General features: G+C 39.2%; 2 protein-coding genes across 7 annotated transcripts in view; one reads left to right on the top strand and one right to left on the bottom strand.

Annotated features, from left to right (window-relative positions):
• The window catches only part of Sun3 (Sad1 and UNC84 domain containing 3), an 86,389-nt gene that overhangs the window by 20,434 nt on the left and 43,167 nt on the right, over positions 1 to 22,788 (top strand). The window contains exon 3 of one of the 5 annotated variants that reach the window (XR_003583208.3): positions 7,679 to 7,766. The exons of 2 other annotated variants lie outside the window; for them this stretch is intronic. The gene's annotated coding sequence lies outside the window, so the exon portion shown is untranslated. Of the gene's footprint in view, positions 1 to 705; positions 797 to 7,678; positions 7,767 to 12,719; positions 12,742 to 22,788 lie in introns of those variants that run through there. 2 more of the 5 variants (XR_003583207.3, XM_027938385.2) reach the window with 2 other exon arrangements.
• Positions 131 to 20,863, bottom strand: C1H7orf57 (chromosome 1 C7orf57 homolog). 2 transcript variants are annotated; one of them, XM_027938387.2, is made up of 9 exons: positions 20,820 to 20,863; positions 20,158 to 20,230; positions 16,538 to 16,723; positions 13,870 to 13,978; positions 12,350 to 12,506; positions 9,295 to 9,392; positions 7,743 to 7,984; positions 6,705 to 6,719; positions 131 to 1,174 (listed from the first exon to the last, which is right to left on the bottom strand). In XM_027938387.2, exons 2-9 carry the CDS (start codon positions 20,210 to 20,212, stop codon positions 1,128 to 1,130), a joined length of 909 nt encoding a protein of 302 aa, XP_027794188.1. In that variant the 5' UTR covers positions 20,213 to 20,230; positions 20,820 to 20,863; the 3' UTR covers positions 131 to 1,127. The 2 variants fall into 2 exon arrangements, with proteins under 2 accessions (XP_027794188.1, XP_027794189.1); XM_027938388.2 differs by lacking the exon at positions 6,705 to 6,719.

Below are 22,788 nucleotides of genomic sequence, written 5' to 3'. Positions count from 1 at the left end.
TAAAGAGTTCTATACTTCTGCTGTTTCTCATGATTTTTCTCATTAAGGTGGGAATGTGTAGGAATGAGGTAGGAATTAGGTAAAAAAAGAAAGAGGAGGAAAGGGGAGAAAAAAAGGAAAAAACTTACTATATTGGTATATTGTTTTTATTCAATACATACAGCCATTCACATTCTTACATATTGCATGTATTCCCCCATACTACCATAAGTTTGATCAAACAATATAGATATAAGTGCTCACGTAGGCCAGTTAATGAATTAATTTAAAACAAATTTTAGCTGAGCAAATGCATGATAAGTTAATTCTGGGAAAAGAAGCTAAAATATCTGTAACCTCATTGGTTTCCTAAAAACTTTCCTGTCAAAACTTATTTAGTCAATGAATTAAATGTCAAAAATATAAAACTATATTTTTAATGCTATATGAACAACATTTATAAAACAACAATCTTGATTCTTAAAAAGTTTTTGTTATACCTACTAAATTACATATTAAAATTAAATATATATTTTTTCCTAGATGATACAAAATAATAAGTGTTTAGTTTAATGGACTTCAGTTTATTCTGAAAGTATTAGCAAAAATTTAAGACTAGCAAATGTTACAATGTTTTATATTAAGTTCTTAAAACATCAAGGTATAATAAAATCTTCTTAAAATCTAAAAGATATCACCATATTCTGGAATTTTGTTTTGTAACAGGAAGATTATTCCTACAAAGAGCAAAGAACAGAAGATTCTTGAAGCTTATTCTGTTGATCTTCTAGTTCAAAATCTCACAGAAATTCCATCCCACCATGGGGCACACAGGAAGTGATGTTAGTGGATGTCAGGGAGGAAGTGATCAGTCCCAAGACATTGGGATGTTACCAGGCCAACAAGGGAAAGGGTAATAGAGGCCATGGTTGTGTTTACTGACCATGTGTTTAACACCCTAGAGAAAGGCAAGAAACAAAAACCAACGCTTCCACCGTCTATGCCACAGCAATGCCAAATATGCTGCAAGATGAATTGTTCTATAAAAATCTATATTAATAATATACAAATGGGAGCCTTATAAATACAGCCCTGATTTGTATTATAGTTAGCTACTAAAAATGTCATTGTAAAAATTACACCCAGGTTTATTTGAGCTCTGCTGGTGTCGATGCAGCTGGAGATGCTTCTGGGCCTGCAACACAAAGTAAATACATGAGTAGACAAACGCAATGTTTTAAATACATTTTTAAAAAATCACTTATTAATTTAAAATAAAAGAAAGTAACATTTCTGTACCTGTTCATGAGAACTGAACCCAAAGTTTACACAAAAATTAGCATAGAGTCTTACTTCCCAGGACCAGTTGTACATGGAAAACATGAGAAAACAACTTTGGCACTGGGAGAAAAGGACAAAGTGCCCCATGAATGACATTTACTTTCTGAGTCATGCTCGTCCATGCCGTAAAGATTCTGGTAACAACATGCTGAGCATAACTGAACAGTGTGAGCACAGTCTCAGGAAGGCGACTGCACTTAAGTCATGTGCCTCTTCCTCAGCTGGAAAGCAGACTCTATGCAGCCTCTGCCCCTCTCTTCCAAGTCTCATGTCCCTTCACAAATGTGAGCAAGCCTGCCAAAGTATAAAGCCGAATCCGTAACCTAAAGGTCACCTTTCTGACACAACACAGCATTTACGCAGGTACAGGGGTAAAGTAACAATAATCATCTTGTGTCCCCTGGAAGGAAGAAAATATTAATAAGAAGCCTGGACTAGATTTATTTCCAGAAAGTTATGGCAGGAGCTCAAAGTGGAGCATTTTCTAGCCAGAAGGAAAAAGGCACCATCTGGTTTGGAAATGTTGTTTATAAAGGTTAAACCACAGTGGACATGGGGAGAAATAGGAAACAGAAGAAGTCAGGAAGTGGCAGAAATAAAAAGGCAATGCGAGTGAGAGAGAATGTGGCCCCATCAGCCCCAGCACAGGGGGAGGGAGGGGGCTGGGTTTCCATGGTACAGTCCTCCTTGCTCACATCCACCAAGCACTTTTCTCAGATTATAGGCACTTGGCTGTTTATTGTAAATTTTGTTAATTTTGGATGGTTAAATATCTCTCTGGAACCAAACAGGTCATGTTGCTAACGTAGCCCATGGGTTACTTAATACCTAAATGATGTATTTCCTGACATAAACTTGATAAACTTATACCAATACTGAGTGGTAGTCCTTTGACTGTATTTTGTTAGTGAGAAAGAAAATTTTATCTACTCAAAACCATTCACCCTAACATATTCCATGCGGGTGAACCTCTGCAGTCACTGCGTGTGCATTTCTAAACTTGGTGTGTGTGTGTGTGGGGGGGGGATATTCCTAAAAAGAACAATCTAAGCCCAAAGTTAACAGAAGGAAGGAATAATGATGAGACAGGAATAAATGAAATAGATACTTAAAAAACAATAGAAAAGACCAATAAAGCTGAGAGTTAATTTTCTGAAAGCAAACTGCAAATATTTAACTAGACCAAGAAAAAAATAGAAGACTCAAGTAAAACCAGAAATGAAAGAGAAACTGGGTGCGGTGGCACAGGCCTTTAATCCCAGTGGCTCAGAAGCCTGAGGCAGAAGGATTGCAAATTCAAAGCCAGCCTCAGCAACTTAGTGAGGCCCTAAGAAACTTAGTAAGACTCTGTCTCAAAATTGAAAAAAAATTAAAAAAATAAAAAACTGGAGATGTGGCTTAGTGGTTAAGTGCCTCTGGTTTCAATCCCTGGTGCCAAAAGAAAAAAAAAAAAAAACAATATGAAAGAGGACACGTTACATTGATACCACAGAAACACAAATGCTCATGAGATGACTTATGAACAATTACTAACAAATTGGACAACCTAGAAGAGATGGGGAAATTCCTGCAAACTTAAAACCTGTCAGGATTGAATCATGAAGAAACAGAAAACCTGAACAGATCAATAAAGAGGAAGGAGACTGAATCCTTTATATCTGTAATAATAAGTCTCCATCACAGGAAAGTCCAGGACCTGATTACTTTACTGCTGAAGTCTATAAAATATTCACATTTCAATTCTTATTAAACTCCTCCAAAAAAGTAGGGGGAGAAAACACTTTCAAAACATTTTATGAAGCTGGGCACAGAGGTACATGCCTGTAATCCCAGCAGCTCAGGAGGCTGTGACAGGAGGATCTTGAGTCCAAAGCCAGCCTCAGCACTTAGCAAGGTCCTAAGCAACTCAGCAAGACTCTGCCTCTAAATAAAATACAAAATAGGGCTGGGAATGTGGCTCAGTGGTCGTGTGTTCCTGAGTTTAATCCCTGATACCACCCCCCCCCCCCCCAAAAAAAAAAAAAAAAAAACATTTTATGAGATCCACACTACCCTCATACTAAAACCAGACAAAGATATTACAAGAAAATTACAGGTGAATATCCCTGATGAACAAAGATACAAAAACCCTCATCAAAATACAAGCAAGCTAAAATGAGCAGCACATTAAAGAGATCTACACTATTATCAAACAGATTTATCCCTGGGATGCAAGAATGATTCAAAACACACAAATCAATAAATGTGATTTACCACATTGCTATAATAAAGGATGAACACTATGATCTCAGCATACCACAGTGATACAGCCACATTAATAGCAGCATAATTTACAATAGCTAAATTATGAAATCAACCCAGATGCCCATCAATAGGTGAATGGAATAAGAAATTGTGGAATATGTACAATGGAGTTCTACTCAGCTATAAAAAAAGAACAAAATTATGGCATTTGCTGGGAAATGTATGGAAATGGAGAATACTAAGTGAAATTAGTTAAAATCAGAAACTCAGAGATCCAATGTTTTCTCTCACATGTAGAAGCTAGAGTAAAATAAAGGAAAGGAGGAGGGAAGGATATGATAACATAAAGACCCAATTAAATCACTGGTCACAGCAGTCTGAGCCTGTAAGCCCAGCAGCTCAGGAGACTGAGCAGGAGGTTCCTGAATTCAAAGCCAGCCTCAGCAACTTCCCGAGGTCCTAAGCAACTCAGTGAGACGCTGTCTCTAAATAAAATATAAAAAAGGATATGGCTCAGTGGTTAAGAGCTCCTGGGTTCAAACTTTGGTACCAAAAAAAAAAAAACCCATAAAACAATCAAATACAAATTAATAGATGAGTGAAAGGAAGTCTATCAGAGTAGAGGAAGGGAAATTGGAGAGGGAGAGAGAATGGGAGGGAAAAGGGGGAAAGGAAATGGGGGGAATCATGAACTGAAAGAGATTTCCATGCATGTATAAGTTTGTCAGGATGAACCCAAATACACTGTAACTACAAAACTATAATAATAATAATAATAATAATAATAAGAAGAAGAAGAAGAAGAAGAAGAAGAAGAAGAAAACTATGTGATCTCCTCAACAGACATAGAAAATATATTTGATAAAATTCAACATTGTGACCTGATAAAAACTCTCAACAGATCAATTATAAAAGGACTGTTCTTCAAGATAGTAAATGCATATATGACAAGTTCTTAACTAACATCATAAAAAATGGTAAAAAGGTGGAAGTTTTTCCTCTAAGATAAGGAATGAGTCAAGGACACCCAATCTCATTACTTCTATTCATTATTGTACTAGACATCCTAACTAGACAATTAGGCAAGAAAAATAGATAAAATTCATCTAAGTTGGAAAGAAAGTAGTTAAACTTTGCTGACAATATAATCTTATTTATAGAAAACCCCAAAGGACAACATGAAAAAAATCTGTTATAACTGATTAAAGAATATATTAAACTTGCAGAATGCAAAATCAACATCCAAAAATCAATAGTAGCATTCTATACATTTAACAAAGAACTATCCAAAAGAGAAACTAACAGATCAATCTGATTCTCAGCAACATCAGAAAGTTACTTGGGATTAAATTTAATCAAAGAGATGCAAAGCTTATACACTGAAGTCATTGATGAAAGAAATTAAGATACAAATACATGGAAAGATATTCCATATTCATTGATTATAGGAATTAATATTGTTAAAATGTCCATCCTGTTCAGAAATATCTACAGATTTCAATGAAATCCCTATCAAAATTCCAATGACATTTTTCACAGAAACAAAAAGAAAAACTCTAAAATTCATATAGAACCATAAAAGACCAAGAATAGCCAAAGCAATCTTGAGCAAAAATAACAAAGCTGGAAGCAATGTGCAACCTGATTTCAAAATATATTACAAAGCTAGAGTAATCAAAACAGCATGGTACTGGTACAAAAATTGACATGTAGAACAATAGAATAGGAAGAACCTCCAAACAAACTCATACATTTAAAGTCAACTGATTTTTAACAAATGTAACAATAATACACAGTGAGAAAAGGACAGTTGATTCATTAAATGTTGTTGGGAATACTGGATATCTACATTCAATAGAATGGAAATTGAACCCTCACTTCACACCATATATAAAAATCATCTCAAGCTAGATTGAAGTCTTAAATCAAAGGCCTGAACTATAAAAGTAAATAGAAGAAATACAGGGGAGAATCTCTCAAATGTTAGTCTTGGAAATGACTGTGTGTATAGAACACCAAAAGCACAGGCGACAAAAACAAATAAGATCACACCCAACTAAAAACGTATGCACTGCAAACGAACCAATAAGCAAAATGAAAATACAGCCCATATAGTAGGAGATTATATTTGGAAACCATACATGTGATAAGTGATTAATATCAAAATAAAAAATGGGCAGGCAAAGGACCCGACAGATATTTTGTTCTAAAGAAGACATACAAATAGCCAGGAGGCATGTGAAAAAATTCTCAACATCACTATTATCAGGGAAATGAAGGTTAAAATCACAATGAAATGTCATTCCATATTGGACAGAATGGTTGGTTTAAAGAAAATGAAAGAAAAATGTTGGCAAGGATGTGGAGAAAAAGAGATCTTTGCATACTGTTGATAGGACTGTAAATTAGTACATCCATTAAAGAAAACAGTATAGAGGTTCCTCAAGAAACCAAAAACAGATCTACCACATGATACAGCTATCTCACCACTGTTTATATATCCAAAGGAGATGAAATCAGTATATCAGAGAAATATCTACACTCCCGTTTTTAGTGCAACATTGTTCACAGTAACCAAGATATGGAATCAACCTAAGTGTCATCATCAGATGACCAGATAAAGAAAAAAATGGCATACATACACAATCGAATACTATTCAGCCATGTACAGAGATAATTCTGTTATTTGTGACAACATGAATGTTACCTGGAGGACATGATGCTAAGTAAAATAAGCCAAGCACAGACAAAGACTATATGATCTCACGTGTAGAATCTAAAAATGTTAAACTTAGAAGCAGAAAAGTAGAAAGATGGCTATCAGAGGCTGGAGCTGGGGTATTGGAAGTATTTGATAAAGAATAGAAAGATGTTGGTCAAAGTGTATCAAGTTTTAGTTAGAAGAAATATATTCTAGAAATCTGCTACACAGCAAGGTGACCAGTTAATGATAACAGATTGCATATTTCAAAAGTATATATGGCACAGGCTTTTGGAGTCAGAATACATGCAGTTTGGAGAAGGCTTCTGAAGGCTGCTCAGAGGCTGCAGTCTCAGATTTAAGGACTCTCTGCCCATTGATTCTTTTGTGTAAAACTCTTTGTATTTCAGTACAGATCCATTTCTCTATAAATACTCACTTGGAGGAGAAGACTCTGCAATAAAGAATAAATCATTTTTCAGTTTAATGGGAAAGTCCAAGTATTAAAGTAACTCTTAATTATTTGAAGAATTAGTAAAAGATTGTGTTACTTAAAACAACAGTAAGTCATAAAACACCATCAACTTAGTAAAGTTCAAAAGGGCACTTTGAAACCATATTTTGTGCAAACTTGTCACTCATCTCCTCCATCAGGATAAAGGAGAGAGTTAGCCTGTTAATTGGCAGATGTCCCTCCACCAAAACAGCCAGAAACTGGCTGTGGAAAGCCATGCAGAGAGCTGCTCACAAAAAACAACAACAACAAAAAATTTGGAACAAGCCCTTCAAATCCTTCAAATGCCTGAGCAGACGTGACATGCCTTCTTCCCCCTTATTAAAGAAATAAAGACCCAAAAACAAACTAATAAGCCCAGGGGCAAGTGGTCAATAATTAACAGAGCCATGGAAAAAAAGCATAATACTCGATAGGCTTTAAGGTGCACACATCCAAGAAAATGAGACTAATTCTCCCAGTGACTCTTAAAAAACAAAAATATAGTGTTTTGAACATCTAATTACAGAGAAAGTTCTAAATTATTCAAAACTTAAGACATGCTGATAATGGAGCAATTTCAAATTTTTGAGTTTGAATTTGACATTCTTTTTGAGAAATAAAGGGCTTTCTGAGAAGCAATCTTGAAGAAGACTGGCTGTTTATGTCAAAGACCAGCATTGTAGGACCATAACTGTTTGGATTCAGGAGACTAACATTGATATTATTTTATACATTAAGTGTTTGTTACCCTACATGGAATATCAAAATTTCTAATGAAAAAAAAATGTGAAGCCCCAGAAGTCATGGATTTTTCTTACATATTAGCTTTGCTTGTATTTTCCTTATGTTTATCTGTAACCTTAATACTCCTGTGGTTTGGAAACATAATTTCTCAATTACTTATTTTCCATTATGAGATGCAACGTGAGATAATAAAGTTGCCTGCTGCCACCCCAATTAATGAAAATCTGCAGGACATACCACTTGCCGGGTGCACCTCATCTTGAGCTTTCTCAGAGCCTTCAGGAGCCTCTGGATCCTGGGGTGTCTCTGTATCCTGGGACCCTTCTGGATCCTGTGTGGACTGAGATGACACTGAGGACCTGGACGTCTTTGGCGTCTTCTTGTCGGAATCAGCTCGCTGCTGCTGTAACCATTCATCTTTATAGCCATTGCTAATAAGTTTGGAAAAGTTTGTTGGGGAACTGGTTTTTTGACCAGGCCTCAAAAAGAAAAATGAATGTTAAACTTAATTACAAAGGTTAATGAAAAAACCAGAAACAGTATTCAGGGAACACACTGATAATAAGTCAGCTGCCTAACTAGCTCTTAAAGCATAAGGGAGCTCTTGAGCATTCTCTCTTCCATTCCTTCTCTCTCTCTCTCTTTTCTGACTCTCCCATCTATCTTTATCTCTCTGGGTATGTCTCCCTTTGTCTGTCTCTCCTTCTCCATTTTTAAGGATAAAAATCATATTTTAAAAGTATCCCTTGTACATGGGTGAGAATATGTTTATTCCAGTTTCCAAAACTTTTCTTGCTGTTAGCCAATTACAAGTTAATAATCATTCAAACATTTGACAGGGAAATCTTCAAAAACACCACTGTCTAATCCACAATGGATTGCTCAGAATTATCACACCTTTAAATAATGATTTTTTTTTCTTAATTAGTTCTCTCTTGTCCTTATTAAAGATTATCTGCCACCATTTTGACATGGCTTTATCTCCTATCATTTGTCACTGTTCACTTAGACTTTCACCAGCTGCTGGAGCTCCATGGATCAGGGCAGTTGACGTGGTGGAGGCTGCGTGAGTGTTCAACTCAAGCAGGTGATGAGTGCAAAAATACCTGTTCCCTATGAGCCTCAAGTTTCTTACTTATAAATCACTTCATTGTCAAGAGTATTATTCTAATGGTTTTCTCCCTCTCCACCCCTTTCCATATTTACATATATATGTCTTTTTTTCTTTCTCTCCCTCCCAGTCTTATGGCATTTATTACAGTGTAATTAATATAACTGGTTTTCCCCCATTGGATGAGAGCTATTTGAAGAATTAGTCAGGCAATTAATGACATCTATTTTAGCTGTGTACCAGAATTCTGGGAAAGGGAGGAGACACATAGGCCTCAGAGTTTCCCTTTCCAGCCAGAAGATCAACAGATGGCAGCATGCCTAATGTACCCTCCAGCTGAACGCAGAGCCAGATGCTCACAGGCACAAACCTCTGGGTTAAGGTCTTGGTGACAGAAAACATCAAGAGAAGCAGCATGAGTGTGCAAAGATGAGTGGCCCAAAATGCAAACTTGCACAGCAAACAATGCAGAAGGGAAGACATGCGCTCAAAGTTGCAAAATCAATGTCAGGAAGAAATGAAAGCACAGCTGTGGGGAGAAGGCGAGGCTGGGTCAGAGCCTTGTGGGCTGGACTGCAGGAAGTTGTCTGGATGTTGTCATTGTCATGGTTGGACAGAAGTGGGAAGAGCAACTCCAAATCTCATTTATAGATCTGTCAGCATAGTTTGAGCACTTACATGGGAGGGAAAGACAGTCTGCTTCCAGCAGTGTCTTTAGGGCCAAGCGGGGTCCCCGTTTTGCTTGGATATTTTGAGTTAATGGCTGGCAGCCTCACCTGTATGGAAACACAAATCCCCAAGTCAAGAGATGAAAATTCACCAAGAATAGCAAACAAACAAACTGTATAGGACTAGCCTTTCAATGCGGTAAGTATTTAATAGATTTAGTTACAATGAAATGTAACCCAACAATAATCCCATTCAACAAAAGGGCTTTGTAAAAGGGACAAGGCGTTGCATTCCAGTAAAGATGCCATCTACTCAAGAATGAAATGATTAACAACTTATTGGGAAATGCTGGAGGCTCTATGAGAGGTCCCATCCAGATGGAACTTCCAGAGGAAATTGGAACATATGTTCCCACAAAAGCCATGCATGCCAAGGTTCACAGCGGTTTTAGTAATAATCACCAAGAACTGCAAGTGACCTGAATGTCCATTGACAGGTGAATGGACAAATTGCACCATAATAGTACAAATGGCCCATAACGAAACACCTCTCCACAATACAGAGGAACCAGGCTCAGACACTCCTAACAGTTTGGCTGCATCGCAAATGCATAAGGCCACGTGGCAGGTGGCAGGGCCAGGTGTCAAGGACTACATAACACTAAAAAAACGGATCATTGCCTGCCAGGGTTAGGAGTCATGAGGTATTGATGAAAAAGGGGCTGAGAAACTCGGGTGGTGACAGAACTGCTCTATAGCTCAATGGCTGTGGTGTTCACACAACGCATACATTAGTCAAAACTTATCCAACAGTACTATACAAACAGGGACCTGTATTCAATTTGTATCTTATTTTTAAAAACAATATAAATGGTAGTAGAAACAGAAAAAAAAAAGCAAGCAAAACCCATGGAAGTATATCAGCATTTACAAGAAGAAAAGATGCTAACAAAACCCTTCTAATCACCCAGCAAGTGAGCAAGATCCTTTGAGTTCTGGCTAACAACCAGTAGCATATTTGCCCTAAATACTCTCAAGCATCTTCCACATGCTAAGGGAGGGGTCAGGGCATGGTTGTGGAAAGTGCTGCGTCCCATAATCTTTCCTAGGACATAGATGACAGGCTACAGAGTGGCAGGAGGAAATTCTAGTACAACCTGCTAGTTCAGTGTTGTGATACTTCTCAGGTTCAAGTTCTCACTGTACCTTTGCCAAAAGGACTTATAAGATACAAGAAGAAAATCAAATCAAAGAACTCCCCCACCTTAGCCTAATAAATACTCCTAGGTAATCTTTGTCCTAAGTGAGGATGATGTGATCTTGCTTAGGCAGTCTGGGCCCTTCTCCGATGTGGCTCATGCCTAAGTTACCCAATACCACATGCCTTCAGCTGTTACCTATTCAGTGTCAGTGTCTTGAACTCTTGGACATCATCACTCCTCAGCATGCTAGGCAAGGGAAGACAGATTGGCTTCAGGCATTTGTGCAGCCCTCAGCACAATTTTTTAAAGTGGTTACTAAATAAATAACCACATTTAATTTGTCAGTGATGCAGCATTTACTGTTTTAAAATTTCTCTAGCTCTGTACTCTAACTGTGGTTAACATCCATGTGCTCAAGATTTCAGCTCAGTGTAACTGGTCACTTATATAACACTGAGAAACAGGCCTGATCCCTAAGAGTCCATTCCACTTTCATACACATGCTAATGGCCCAAAGCCAGAATGACAGTGGAACACTGGGGATGGCTTGAAGAATAAACAAGCGGCCCATTGCAGCCAACTCATGCTGTACTTCGTACTCAGCTACCCAAGTCTCCAAATAAACTGAGGGTCCTCTACATACCAGGATACTGATAAGTGAGGCCTGGGAATCAGTAGAATGTGCCTAAGATACACCTAGTTTCCTCAATACTCAAATAACAATGGTGTTGGCTCTCGTTCTCAGTATCGAAACAGTATTGCCATATTTAATACAAACTTCATTATTTCACTCATAAATCCCAATGTCTCAAACACAAAGACTAATTTCAGACCTTAGTGCTAATAGCAATGTCAAGCCCTCAATGGGGCCAGGGGCCTTACTGTGGTCCCTGGAGATCCTGGAGGTACCCAAGAGGAAGCCAGGAGACCAGACAGGCTTCTATCAAGAGATCTCAACCACCCATCAACCAATTCAGTCTCTCTGATATGCGGATGCTCACACACAATGGTAGGGTGGGGGATAGAAGTTCATTGGAGTAGACAAAGGGGAATAAGGGAAGGGAGATTGGGGAAGGGAATAGGAAAGACAGTAGAATGAATTGGACATAACTTTCATATATGAGTATGTGACCAGTGAAACTCCACATCACATAACAACCACAAAATGGGATCCTAATTAGAATATTATACTCCATATATTATATGTATAATATGTCAAAATATACTCTATTGTCATGTATATCTAAAAGGAATAGATAAAAAATACTAAGTATTGAATATAGAGTATTAGGAGACAAGTCTCCAAAATTACTCTTTTATAAGACAACTAGCAAACCTGTCTTGGAAATTGATTACCACTTTGTAAATATTTGCACATTCAAAAAATGCAAATTGCCTAAGAAGTCTTCAGTTCAGAGATCTGTCTCCCCTTTGTAATCAAATATACCCCTGGGAGTTTGTACAGAAAAAAAGAATTCCTTTTCTCTTACTTTATTTCTAGTGAGGAAATTCCAGGAAAAAATTCAACTTAAAGACTTAAAGTGCAAAGATATCAGAAGCAAGATATCCTTCCTACATGTACCAAATCATAGTGCTATGCCAGATTTCCCCTACATATGTATTAACTGGTTGAAAAACAGTTAATAAAAAGTAACCTTACCTATAAAATCAATATTTACAAAAAGAAAATGACAACAGGGTCAGGCTTGCCTTTTAGTAGAATGAAACTTAAAATTCTGAGTACAAGAACAATGTTATGGGCATCTTAAGACACACTGGCAGGAGCTAACAAGTTCATCCCTTAATTACTCAGGGAGACATGGAAACAAAGCAGATGCAGATGCCATCTATTTATGAGGGCACCTTTTTCTTCTCCTTTTCTAGTTCCTCGGCCTCTCTTTGCCAAACCGTTTTCATGTCAAAGTCAAAGGGCCCTCTTCTGGATTCATAGTTACTGTTGGACTGACCAGGGTTGAATTCTTCATACACCATGTAGTCTGGCATGGAGACCACAGGAACTCTGCAGGAACAGAAGGGACAGTTATGGCCTGGTACCTAGCACCATTTCATTCTCTCCCTCTTCTCTTCTCAACCCCTTTCCCACTCTTTATATAGGAATCATCCATCTTTCTCAAAGACACAGATGGCCTTCCCCCACTCTGCTCATGCTGAATAAACGCATGCACCCTTCTCCAGGACAGCCCCCCAGGATCAGGAGGTCAACTCAGAAATCAGTCTCATGTGACTAAAAATAGGTATATTAAAATACAAATTTATGAAGCAGATAACTTATAATTATTTCTTTTAGAATAGCATCTACTATTTTGTCCTGTTCAAAGAGCTAAACATCCCTAAACATTTACCACTTAACATTATAATTAAGATAATAATTTTTTGTTGGACAGTCATTTTTAATGTGTGTGTTTAAATTTAAATTTAAACTTAAACTGATCTTCCCACACTGACACCATACCCGGAAGAGACATCTCCAAATTTCTCTGCACCCCTTTCTGTTTTACAGTGCCTCATTCATTTTTCCTACTGCACTTAGTACAAATTATTCTTGTGTGTGTGGCAGGGGTCGGGGGGCAGGGGTCAACCCAGGACCTTATGCAAGGCAGGCAAACAGAATATTCATTTTTTAAAATGAGAGAAGTCTAATGTTCCCATGCCTTAGGCATGGCATAAATTTTATGTGTTCTTTTTACCTATCCAAACAAACAAACAAAACACAAAAAAAGCAGGAAAATCAAAATCTTGAACACAAAAATCACTCTGTGACCATGAACAGAACCCTCAGTCAGATGACACCAGATAATAGCTTAGAAGCATGTCTATGGTGGTCCTATCTTACAAGGAAAATAAAAACGAAAAACCAGAATGATTGTTCATGCTTTCTCTCAGTCCAAGAGAGGTGGTTTGGAGGGTCAAGTTTACATAACACAAACAGGAATTCATTTCAAACATTGTGGGGGACAACGGCTCCCTACAATTCTATAATCATTATAGAAACTTAGATGTACCTCCGTTTCTAGCTGTATCTAGTGTATTTCATCTGTATCAGAAAGCTTTAGACAGGCTGCTGTTTCTGCAGCCAACAGACATGGGGATATCCCACGTGTCAGAAAATAGAAAATCTGAAGCTATTTACCAATAAGCAGCCAAAGACCCACACCTCAAGGGGGACACAAGATGCTCCATGTTTCTCCAACTTTGGTTTTCTGACAACTCTGCTATATTTCCTAAAGAGCTAGCTATTGAAAAATAGTACCTAGACCTGTGATATCACACACTTGCTATCAGTATTAGATATTTATATTTTTAAAAGTACAAATTGGACTATTTTTTCAATTAAAAAAATGTGGGTGCTTCAAGATACTCACTCATGCTGGTGGGCCGTGGGTGGCTTGCTGTGGTGGATGTACCAGTCGGGTAGGGCATAGGCCACCGGGGAGCCTTGCCTCGTGCCAGGGGCAAAATGCTTCAGCAGATCTCAAAAAGAATGAGACAGGGTTGCGTGTGGGCTTGTTGCTCACACAATAGAAGGCACAACCAGTGGAAGTGTAACAAGAGGAACTGTGCCATCACCCTGAGGTTGCCTCAGGACTGGGGGCTACCAGAGCATTCCTGACCCCCACCTGCCTCTGCATGGGCTAACAGGTGAAGGTCCAAAGGGTCCAGTTTCACATTCAGACAGGGATGACCCATGTGAACCCCTCACCTCATCTCTCTTTTCCTCAAGGATCTGGAAAGATCTCCTGGTCCTGAGCGGGCACCTTGCCAATATCATCACTACTCTCCTTAGGTCCCCAGAAGCTGTGCTTGCTGCTCCCTTACCTCAGTTACTCTAGGCCATTCTCTGAGCCTAGAACAATCCAAGCCTAGATGGCCTCTTTTATCATTGTCAGGCTGTCCTTGACTCTTCCCTCCACCCAATACAACTATTTCCAGAAGAACCCCTCCTCTTCAGGTTTCCAGGTGGGTGGTCCCTGGGGAATTTATCTTGGCTTTTCTAGCCAATCTGAAGGGGAAAAAATCTCAAGGCTCCTTCTCAGAGACTCAGTTTGGTTCCTGACTCACCAGCTGACTTTCTAGCTTCTATCCCTCCCCTTTGCTGCTATGAAAAGGCTTCTGGTGGGAAGAACTGATTTTGCCAGATAATACCAACAGCAAAATGATAATAATAATACCCGTGACAGCAGAGAAAATGTATTGATTTAATAATCTCAGTAAGAAATTTTTAATCTCCCATTTTTCACTTTAAAAATTTTTATTAAATATTTCAGACTTGTAGAAAAGTTACAATAGTATGGGTTCCTCCTCTGACCTTCACTTCATTTTATCTGATCATTTTCTTTCTCTATGTTTTAATCATCATCAAAATTATTATCATTATGGGGCAATAACAAAATAAAAAACTCCTTGCAATAACAAAATAAAAAACTTGCCTGTAATCCCAGAAACTCAGAAGACTGAGGCACAAGAATCACAAGTTCAAGGACAGTCTTAGCAACTTAGGAAGACTCTCAGCAATTCAGTGAGACCCTATCTTAAAATCAAATATAAAAAGGACTTGCATATAGCTTAGTGGTAAAGAATCTTTGGTTTAACCTCCACTACCAAAAATATCATTGTGATTACTGTTTTCAGAACTGTTGGGTAATCTGTTGCAGACAGCATTCCCCTTCATCCTCAGTTTCAGTGGATGTTTCAAAAAGACAGTCCTTACATAATCACAGCATGATGATCAAACTGAGAATATTGCTATTTGTTATAATTTGAATTTTAAATGTTCCCCAAAAACTCATGTGTTGAAGGCTTGGTCTCCAGCTCATGGTGCTACTGGGAGGCAATGAAAATTTTAGGAGGTAGGGCCTAGCTGGATGAAGTAGGTCATTGGTGGTGAGTTCCTAAAGGTAATATTGGGAAGCAGCCCCTTATGTCTTTCTGCTTGGTGGCCGCAATGAAATAAGCAACGTTTTCTACCATGTGCTTCCATCATGATGTACTGCCTCACAGTCCCCAAAACAACTGGGCCAAGTGACCATGCATGGCAACTCCTGAAACTGTGAGCCAAAATCCACCTTTCCTCCTCCCCAGTTGTTTATCTCAGGGATTTTGTCAGAGTGTTGCAAAGATGATTGAGGCAGTATTGATGCAATACTTTTATCTAATTTACAGAACTCATTCCAATTTTGCCAGTTATCCCACTAGTGTTCTGTCAACCAATGGCAGGGGAAGGTAGTGTCTAGGTCTTCTACCTACTTTAGGCGTAGTCAGGTAAATGGGTTGTTATGGACTTTTTAATGTTAAAGCAGCACAGATATGGCCATTTTGTTTTTCATTATCCCTATGAAATTCTCTGTATGGATGATAGCAGGCAAAGGGGAAAAAAGAAAAGTTTAGTATTTGTCATTGCCACTTTTCCCAAAGGCTAGCAGTGAGACATTTGGGAGATGTTCCCTCAACCCTCTGATCAGTGATTTCTACTGAACTCAATATGCCTCAGTTTTCAAATATTCAATCATAACTTTTTCAATTAAATCTTGCATTAAAATTGACTTTCATCAACATTACCATTGAAACATTATTTAAAATCTATTTATAATAAGGATAGAGGAAATGACAATAAGCAAGGAAAAAAAACCAAAAACTTTTCACAAATTAGCCAGGAATTGGTTGAATCAAACAAGGGACATTACAGGGCAAAAGTAGATCTCTTGAAATGCACAATTTCCTGAGATTCTCCTTGCAATAACAAAATAAAAGGGGGGAGGGCGATGGAAATAATGATTCCAAAGGTAACACTCAGAAAAAATATCTTACATAACCAATTGTGTGAATCCAAAGTCTTTTCAGTCTAACATCACAAAAACCATTTCCCCCTGGAGAATATACACATCTTCAACCTACTCAGTGAGTCTAAACTTCTAAAGGCCTTGGGCAAAAGTTATGGATTTTATAGTAAATATATTTTATATATTTTTGTATGGATGAAATTATAACACCCCTACCCTGCTCACAAAGCCACTGAGCATGCAGAGGGCTTACCAGGTCTGCCGCCTTGTTTTGCAAGCTTCACATATTCTGAGTCCGTTTCTTTTATCCAGTACTTCCTAGTCCCAGGTGTGTTCCCATTGTGTGATTCTTCCAGATTACTGAGTCCTGGGATCTGGGACGCTGGTGGGACATCCACAGCCTTCTCAGAGCGCTTTGTGGGCAGGTGGTAATACCAATCTAGACAGGAGGGAAGCAGAGCTTCACTGTTAAGTGTGGGTTGTAGGAAATGCTGGCATCAGGGAAGGGCTCCTGTCCCCTTTGAGACTGTGCAGACCAAGCAGTCAGGGCAGCACACATGACAGAGCAGAGCACATGAGCCCTCTCTGAACACCTGGGACCAGGAGGACAATTAAGTCCCTAGAGACCACAAAAATGCCAATCACCAGCCCAGGTGCAGTAATCCCAGAGACTCAGGAGGCTGAGGCAAGAGGATTGGAAGTTTGAGATCAGTCTGGGCCTTTCTGTCTCAAAACAGAAAATAAAAAGATCAGTGGACATAGGTTAGTGGTAGAATACTAACCAGAACTGCAAAATAATGATAATAATAATATGCCAACCACTCTTGCCAAGAGAAGGAAAAGCACCTCCTACTCAGCCCTGCCAGTCCTGTTTCTCTGATGTGGTTTGACCTTCCTCCCAAAGAGCCCCAGTTTCTTCCACTGGTGTGCTAGCTTCCTAGACAAGTATCCAAGCCCAGCCTGTCTGCCTCAATCTCTCACCTACATAAAATGAAGACTTAAGTGTATTCCTAGTTATGCTGGAAGTATGCAATCCTTAAAAATTTTAATTCACACAGAACATTACAGGTAAGACTATGAAGTGTGTGGTAAAATGTTGACCAACATTTGATGAACTTAATATGTTAAAAATACTGAAATATAAATCCAGTCACAGGAACAATAGTCTGATTAAACATGTTTACCAATTTTACAAGAGCAGGAAGGCAAGCAAGGAAGCCTCATGAAATGAACACCTGTGATGGCAGCTCCTGCCTGGCTCCCTTCCACCACACTGGCAGCAGACTGCAAACTGTTGTTTTGGAGTCAGCAACCCATTTCCACACAAGCCCCTCAGCTGGCTTCACTGTGCTGGAGGCCACAGTGGCAAGAAAACGTATCAGAGGCCTGGATGAGTATTAAAGAGGGAAAGGAGGCAATGAGGGAATCATTTCACCAGAACAAACACATATTCTAGAAAATCTTCATAGGCCTGATATTCCTAAGGACTTTCCTTTGGGAAAGATTAAGTTGGATGAGTATAGATCATGTGGCTTTTATTGTGACGTAGGCAAAATAGTGCAGGGAGCGGGAAGGACAAGAAAATGAGAGAGCTTGCCCCCTGTTCTTCCTCTGCACTGTGACATGAGTTCAACACAGAAAGGGAAAGGAACTCTGTGTGCATGACCCAGAGAATTAAGGAGGCTGCCTGAGCCTTGAGCTGATGGCATCCAGAGCAGACCCTATAGGCTTGCCTATAAGGCTCCACGGAGAATAGATGGAGGAGCTTCTATAAATAGCTGGGGAGGTTGGCAAAATCTCAGGACCTGGAGTTGTTAGTGTTTATTTATGACCTTACAGAGAGAAGAGGTCTGGGGCATCAAGACTGTAGGTGATTTTAGGTACTTCTTTGCATTCAAAGTTGATTATTCAGATGCCCAAATGTAAGAAAAAAATCCTCACAACTGATTAAAAAGTTTATAAACAAAATCTAGGAAAAATACGATATTCAAAAGATTCAAATTCTTTGAGACACAGTGACAGAGTATATTTGATAGCACTTATCAGACTGTACTGTGACAAAATTCATGACATTAAGACAATACCCAGTTCATGACAGATGTGAGGCAAACTTTTTGTATCAGTGTGACTGTAACACAGTACCTAGATATTGGTTCAGCATTATTCTAGATGTTTCAATTAAGGTATATTTTTATATAAAAATAACATTTAAATCACTGGACAAGCCAGAGATGGTAGTGCACTTCTGTAATCCTAGAAACTCGGCAGGCTGAGGCAGAAGTGACTGTGTGCGAGTTCAAAGCCAGCCTCAGCAACTTATTGAGGCCCTGAGCAACTTAGTGAGGCCCTAAGCAACTTAGTGAGACCTTGTCTCAAAATTTAAAAAACAAATAAATAAAAAGGATGTTGACGTGGCTCAGTGGTCAAGTGCCTCTGGGTTTAATCCCTGGTACAAAAAAAAAAAAAAACCCAAAAAATTAAATCAGTGGACTTCGAGTAAAGCAGATGATCTTCCACAATATGGGTGAGCTCCATCCAATTATTTAAAAGTCTTAAGGAGAAGAATGAGATCCTCTGAGGAAGAGGCCTTTTGCCTCAGATGGATTTTTAACTTGAACTGCAATCTAGTCCCAGCCTGCCCTGCAGATTTCATCTTATTGCTGCATAATTGTTTGAGCCAGTTCCTTAAAATAAGACTCCCTTTCTCCATATATAGGTAGATATCCTATATATATCCTATTGATTATGTCACTGGGACAAACCTTAACAGTCATACATAGGAAAATAGTACTGAATCAATCAGTTTGCTCAGGGCCTGGAAACAAGAAGTTATCATCCTTTAAAGCTTGATAGCTTAGACATCCAATTTCTACTAAAGCTGGGTTCACTGCATAAAAATGAATGATATTTAACATGGAAAATCTTTTAAGTACCTAAAGGACATTAAACAGCCAAATCAATACTATAAGGTTTGGAAAATTAAAGAAACATTGGGAAAGCCTTAAAGAATTACACAAAAGATCACAGAAAATCAATCTACTAATTAAAAATAAGAATTTAGCAGCTTCATGCTCTGATCAGGTTCAGCTCAAAGATTTCCTCTCTTGGAGAGAGGATATTTGATTCTTGCTTTATTTTTCCTCTCTCTGTTTTGATTACTAATTAATCCACAGAGAACAGTGAGTGTATCTTCTACCTTCTCATTACTGGAAGCTTGGGCAAGCACTGAACTATAATCCATTTATAAATGAATGCAAAGGAGGAGCTCAGAGTGAAAGGGCTCAAATAAGTAAAAGAGTCACCACCTGTCCCACATACAGGAAGGGATAGGGGGAGAAAGAGCTCCAGGAGAAGGCTGTCTAAGAATCCAAGCCCTTCTCCTCCAATACACAGCATGGCCTGGGTTGCCAGTAGTGGTAACAGTCACACCTGTAAGTTCATTTAGAGTATATGAAGGGCCTTTGTTTCCTTTCTGAGCATATAAGAACTGCTCCAACTTGTCCCTTACATCTGAGCACCTGTACTCTCTTCTCTATTCTCTTCCTTCCAAAATAAAGTGGAGTAAAAACAAAAAGAAGACAGCATCTCAAGACTTCTTCCTTCCCTTCTCAACTTCATCCCCTGGTACATAAGCCATGAACCTCCACTGAATACTTGTTTTCTGCATCCAGCCACTTAAAGCAAGAAATATTTAATTTGGTTAGGGTTTTAGAAGTCAATAAAATACCTGGGAAAAACAACTGGGGGTGGGGGGAGTTCCCTAGTCGACATTCAGGAAAACAACGTGAGATTTATACAGGGTTAACTATTACAAAGAAATGTTCAAGCATTATTTCTAGCTCCCGACCTCCACCATCTGAACAACTCACTCACCACAGGGAGCGTAGCGGTGTGAGACACCCTGCACCTCCTTGCTGGTGTTCCTCATGGCCAGAAGCAGACAGCGCTGCGGGAAGAGACAGATAACGCACTTGTGAGGCATCTTCAGGCATAAAAGGTGGAGGCGGGCAGAACTTGCTAGATGCGGGGTCGGGGTGGAGTGGGGGACAGGGGACACTCTACAGATGCAGCTCCCAGGGTTCGCTGCTGGCCTGACTCCCTGCGAGCTGCATCTGCAGAGTTGCCCACCCCACTCCATCTAGCAAGTCCTGCCCACCTTCACCTCCTATGCCTGAAGATGCCTCACAACACACAAGTGCTTGTACATCCATGCAGGGTACACAGCAGGTACAAACGCACGCCAAACACCCAGCAAGGTTCAGTCCACACTGGATACACAACACAGCAGGGGCACATCATACAGGTTATACAGTCGGGACACAAGCAGCCAGGCACGTGAATGCATGCCGGGCGTACAGAAGGGGGCAGGTCGTGCGGATAAACAGCAAGATCAAGGAAACATCACAACAAGGAGAACTTGCACTCCCAGTACTCAGCAAGTACATATTGGGTATACCACAGATAATCAAAGGCTGCAGGACTTGGGATTGCACCAAGGTCCCGCGGTGGTCTCCGCCCCCGCCGGTCAGGCTCACCTGTCCGCCCAAGGTCTCCTTGGCTGCTGCCTACAGCACTCAGGACTAAATTTTGTGTGCGGCGGGCGGGTGGGCGGGAACCAACCCGAAACTCCCTGCGCGGCGCGAAACCACAACAGCCCCTCGTTGCCAGGGCAACGTCCAGCAGCCAACCCACAGGTGCAGTAAGAGTGCCACTGGCCAATAGGGGAAACCTGAGGAGTGCCAGTAGGCCAATCAGGACCTGGGCAGAGCGCAGGCGCCACCTGCCAACCGTCTGGAGCTTGGGGAGGGGTGGTCATTGGGGCTAGGGCGTGGTGTGACTATGGGGCGGGGCGGGGCCGGGCTTAGGACCTCCTCGTGTCACACCGCCCCACCCACCCACTGGAACCCCAGTTACTGCACAGTAGTCCAAAAACTGCACAGTGGTCCAGAAAAACTAGGAATTTCCGCCACGCTCGCCAAGCAAGGGTAACTGACCTTAAGAAAAAAGCTTCAATAGATAAACCTTTACCAGGCAAATGAGAGAGTAATGTTGCATCTAACAAAAGAATTTAGAAAGAATTTGCTTACTAAGTCTCTTGCTTGTTTAGTGCATTAGAGAGAGAGAGAGAGAGAGAGAGAGAGAGAGAGAGAGAGAGAGAGAAATGCATACTTGGTAAAACTCAGCAAATGGACATTTCTGCCAGTTGCATATTAGTGGTAAAATTATCATGTAAATGTTCTTCCTTATACCTTCATTTTTGGGGAATATTCCTGTTTTGTAAGCCCAGGAACCTCTTTAAAACGTTCTTAACTATATTTCTACAGTATAGTGTTTACAGTTTCAAACCCTTGACTTTAATAGTGAGCCTTTGCTGGATTAAGGTTCACAAAAACCCCAATAATTATATTAGGAATTACGCTTCACAAGAATGGAAATTATCTGGCAAGTGCTTGATGAAGTCAGTGGGCAACAATAGCTTTGGCAAAGGTAGGGAGGAGACACTTAGAAAGCTTCATGCCCACCTGGGCCAGATGGTGGGGTAATTTCCCAGGGTTAACCCTTTGGGAAAGTTAAGGATAAACTATTAGAATCTTCATAGAAAGGTTACCACAGCTGAGGCAACTGTAAGTAGACTTGATTTTCTCTTATTGAATTTTTTTTTTTTTTTTTTTTTTTTTTTGGTGCTGGGGATTGAACCCAGGGTCTTGTGCATGCTAGGCAAGCACTCTACCAACTGAGCTATATCCCCAGCCCTTGAATTTTTTTAAATCAAAGCATTTCATAATGGTGATTATTGAACCACTTGAACTAAACAAAGTACTGCTTCTGTTACTCAAGTGTAGCCTTTATAAATCTAGTAGAAGGCAGGTAATATAGGAACTGGGTAAATAGAAGATAATTTTTGTGGAAGGAATTAATCCTAACTCTGACCTAATATATATTACTATATATGTAATAATATAATAATTGATGATATAGTAATGAATAATATTGTAATGAATAATATTGTAATGATCATATTGTAATGAATGTACAATATTAATATTAATTATTAATATCATTATTGTATAAGAATTTTACATTATTATATAACAATATTAATTATTAACATTGTGTACAATATTAATATTGTACATTAATTACAATATTAATCTGATATAATATTGTAATGAATTCTAGGGAGCTTCAGCTGACCCCCTCATGTAGGTAATCAAGACTTCGTATTCATTGGATTAGACATAAGGGAATGAAGGGAAGGGAGAGGGGATGGGAATAGGAAAGACTAGAATGAATTGGACATAACTTTCCTATATTTATTTATGAATACACCACCAGTGTAACTCCATATCATGTTCTCAACCATAAGAGTTGGATCCTAGTTAGAATAAGTTATATTCATGTTTATATATTTCAAAATACATTATTCTGTCATGTACTTAAAAAAATCAATAAAAAACAAGAAATAATTAAAATGAAATTAGTAATACAAGATTTTAAAAAAGA

The sequence above is a fragment of the Marmota flaviventris genome, chromosome 1 (genome assembly GCF_047511675.1).
Source record: "Marmota flaviventris isolate mMarFla1 chromosome 1, mMarFla1.hap1, whole genome shotgun sequence".
Lineage (NCBI taxonomy): Eukaryota > Metazoa > Chordata > Mammalia > Rodentia > Sciuridae > Marmota > Marmota flaviventris.
The sequence above is the reverse complement of the archived record's forward strand: the minus strand, read 5'-3'. Positions and strand labels throughout refer to the sequence as shown.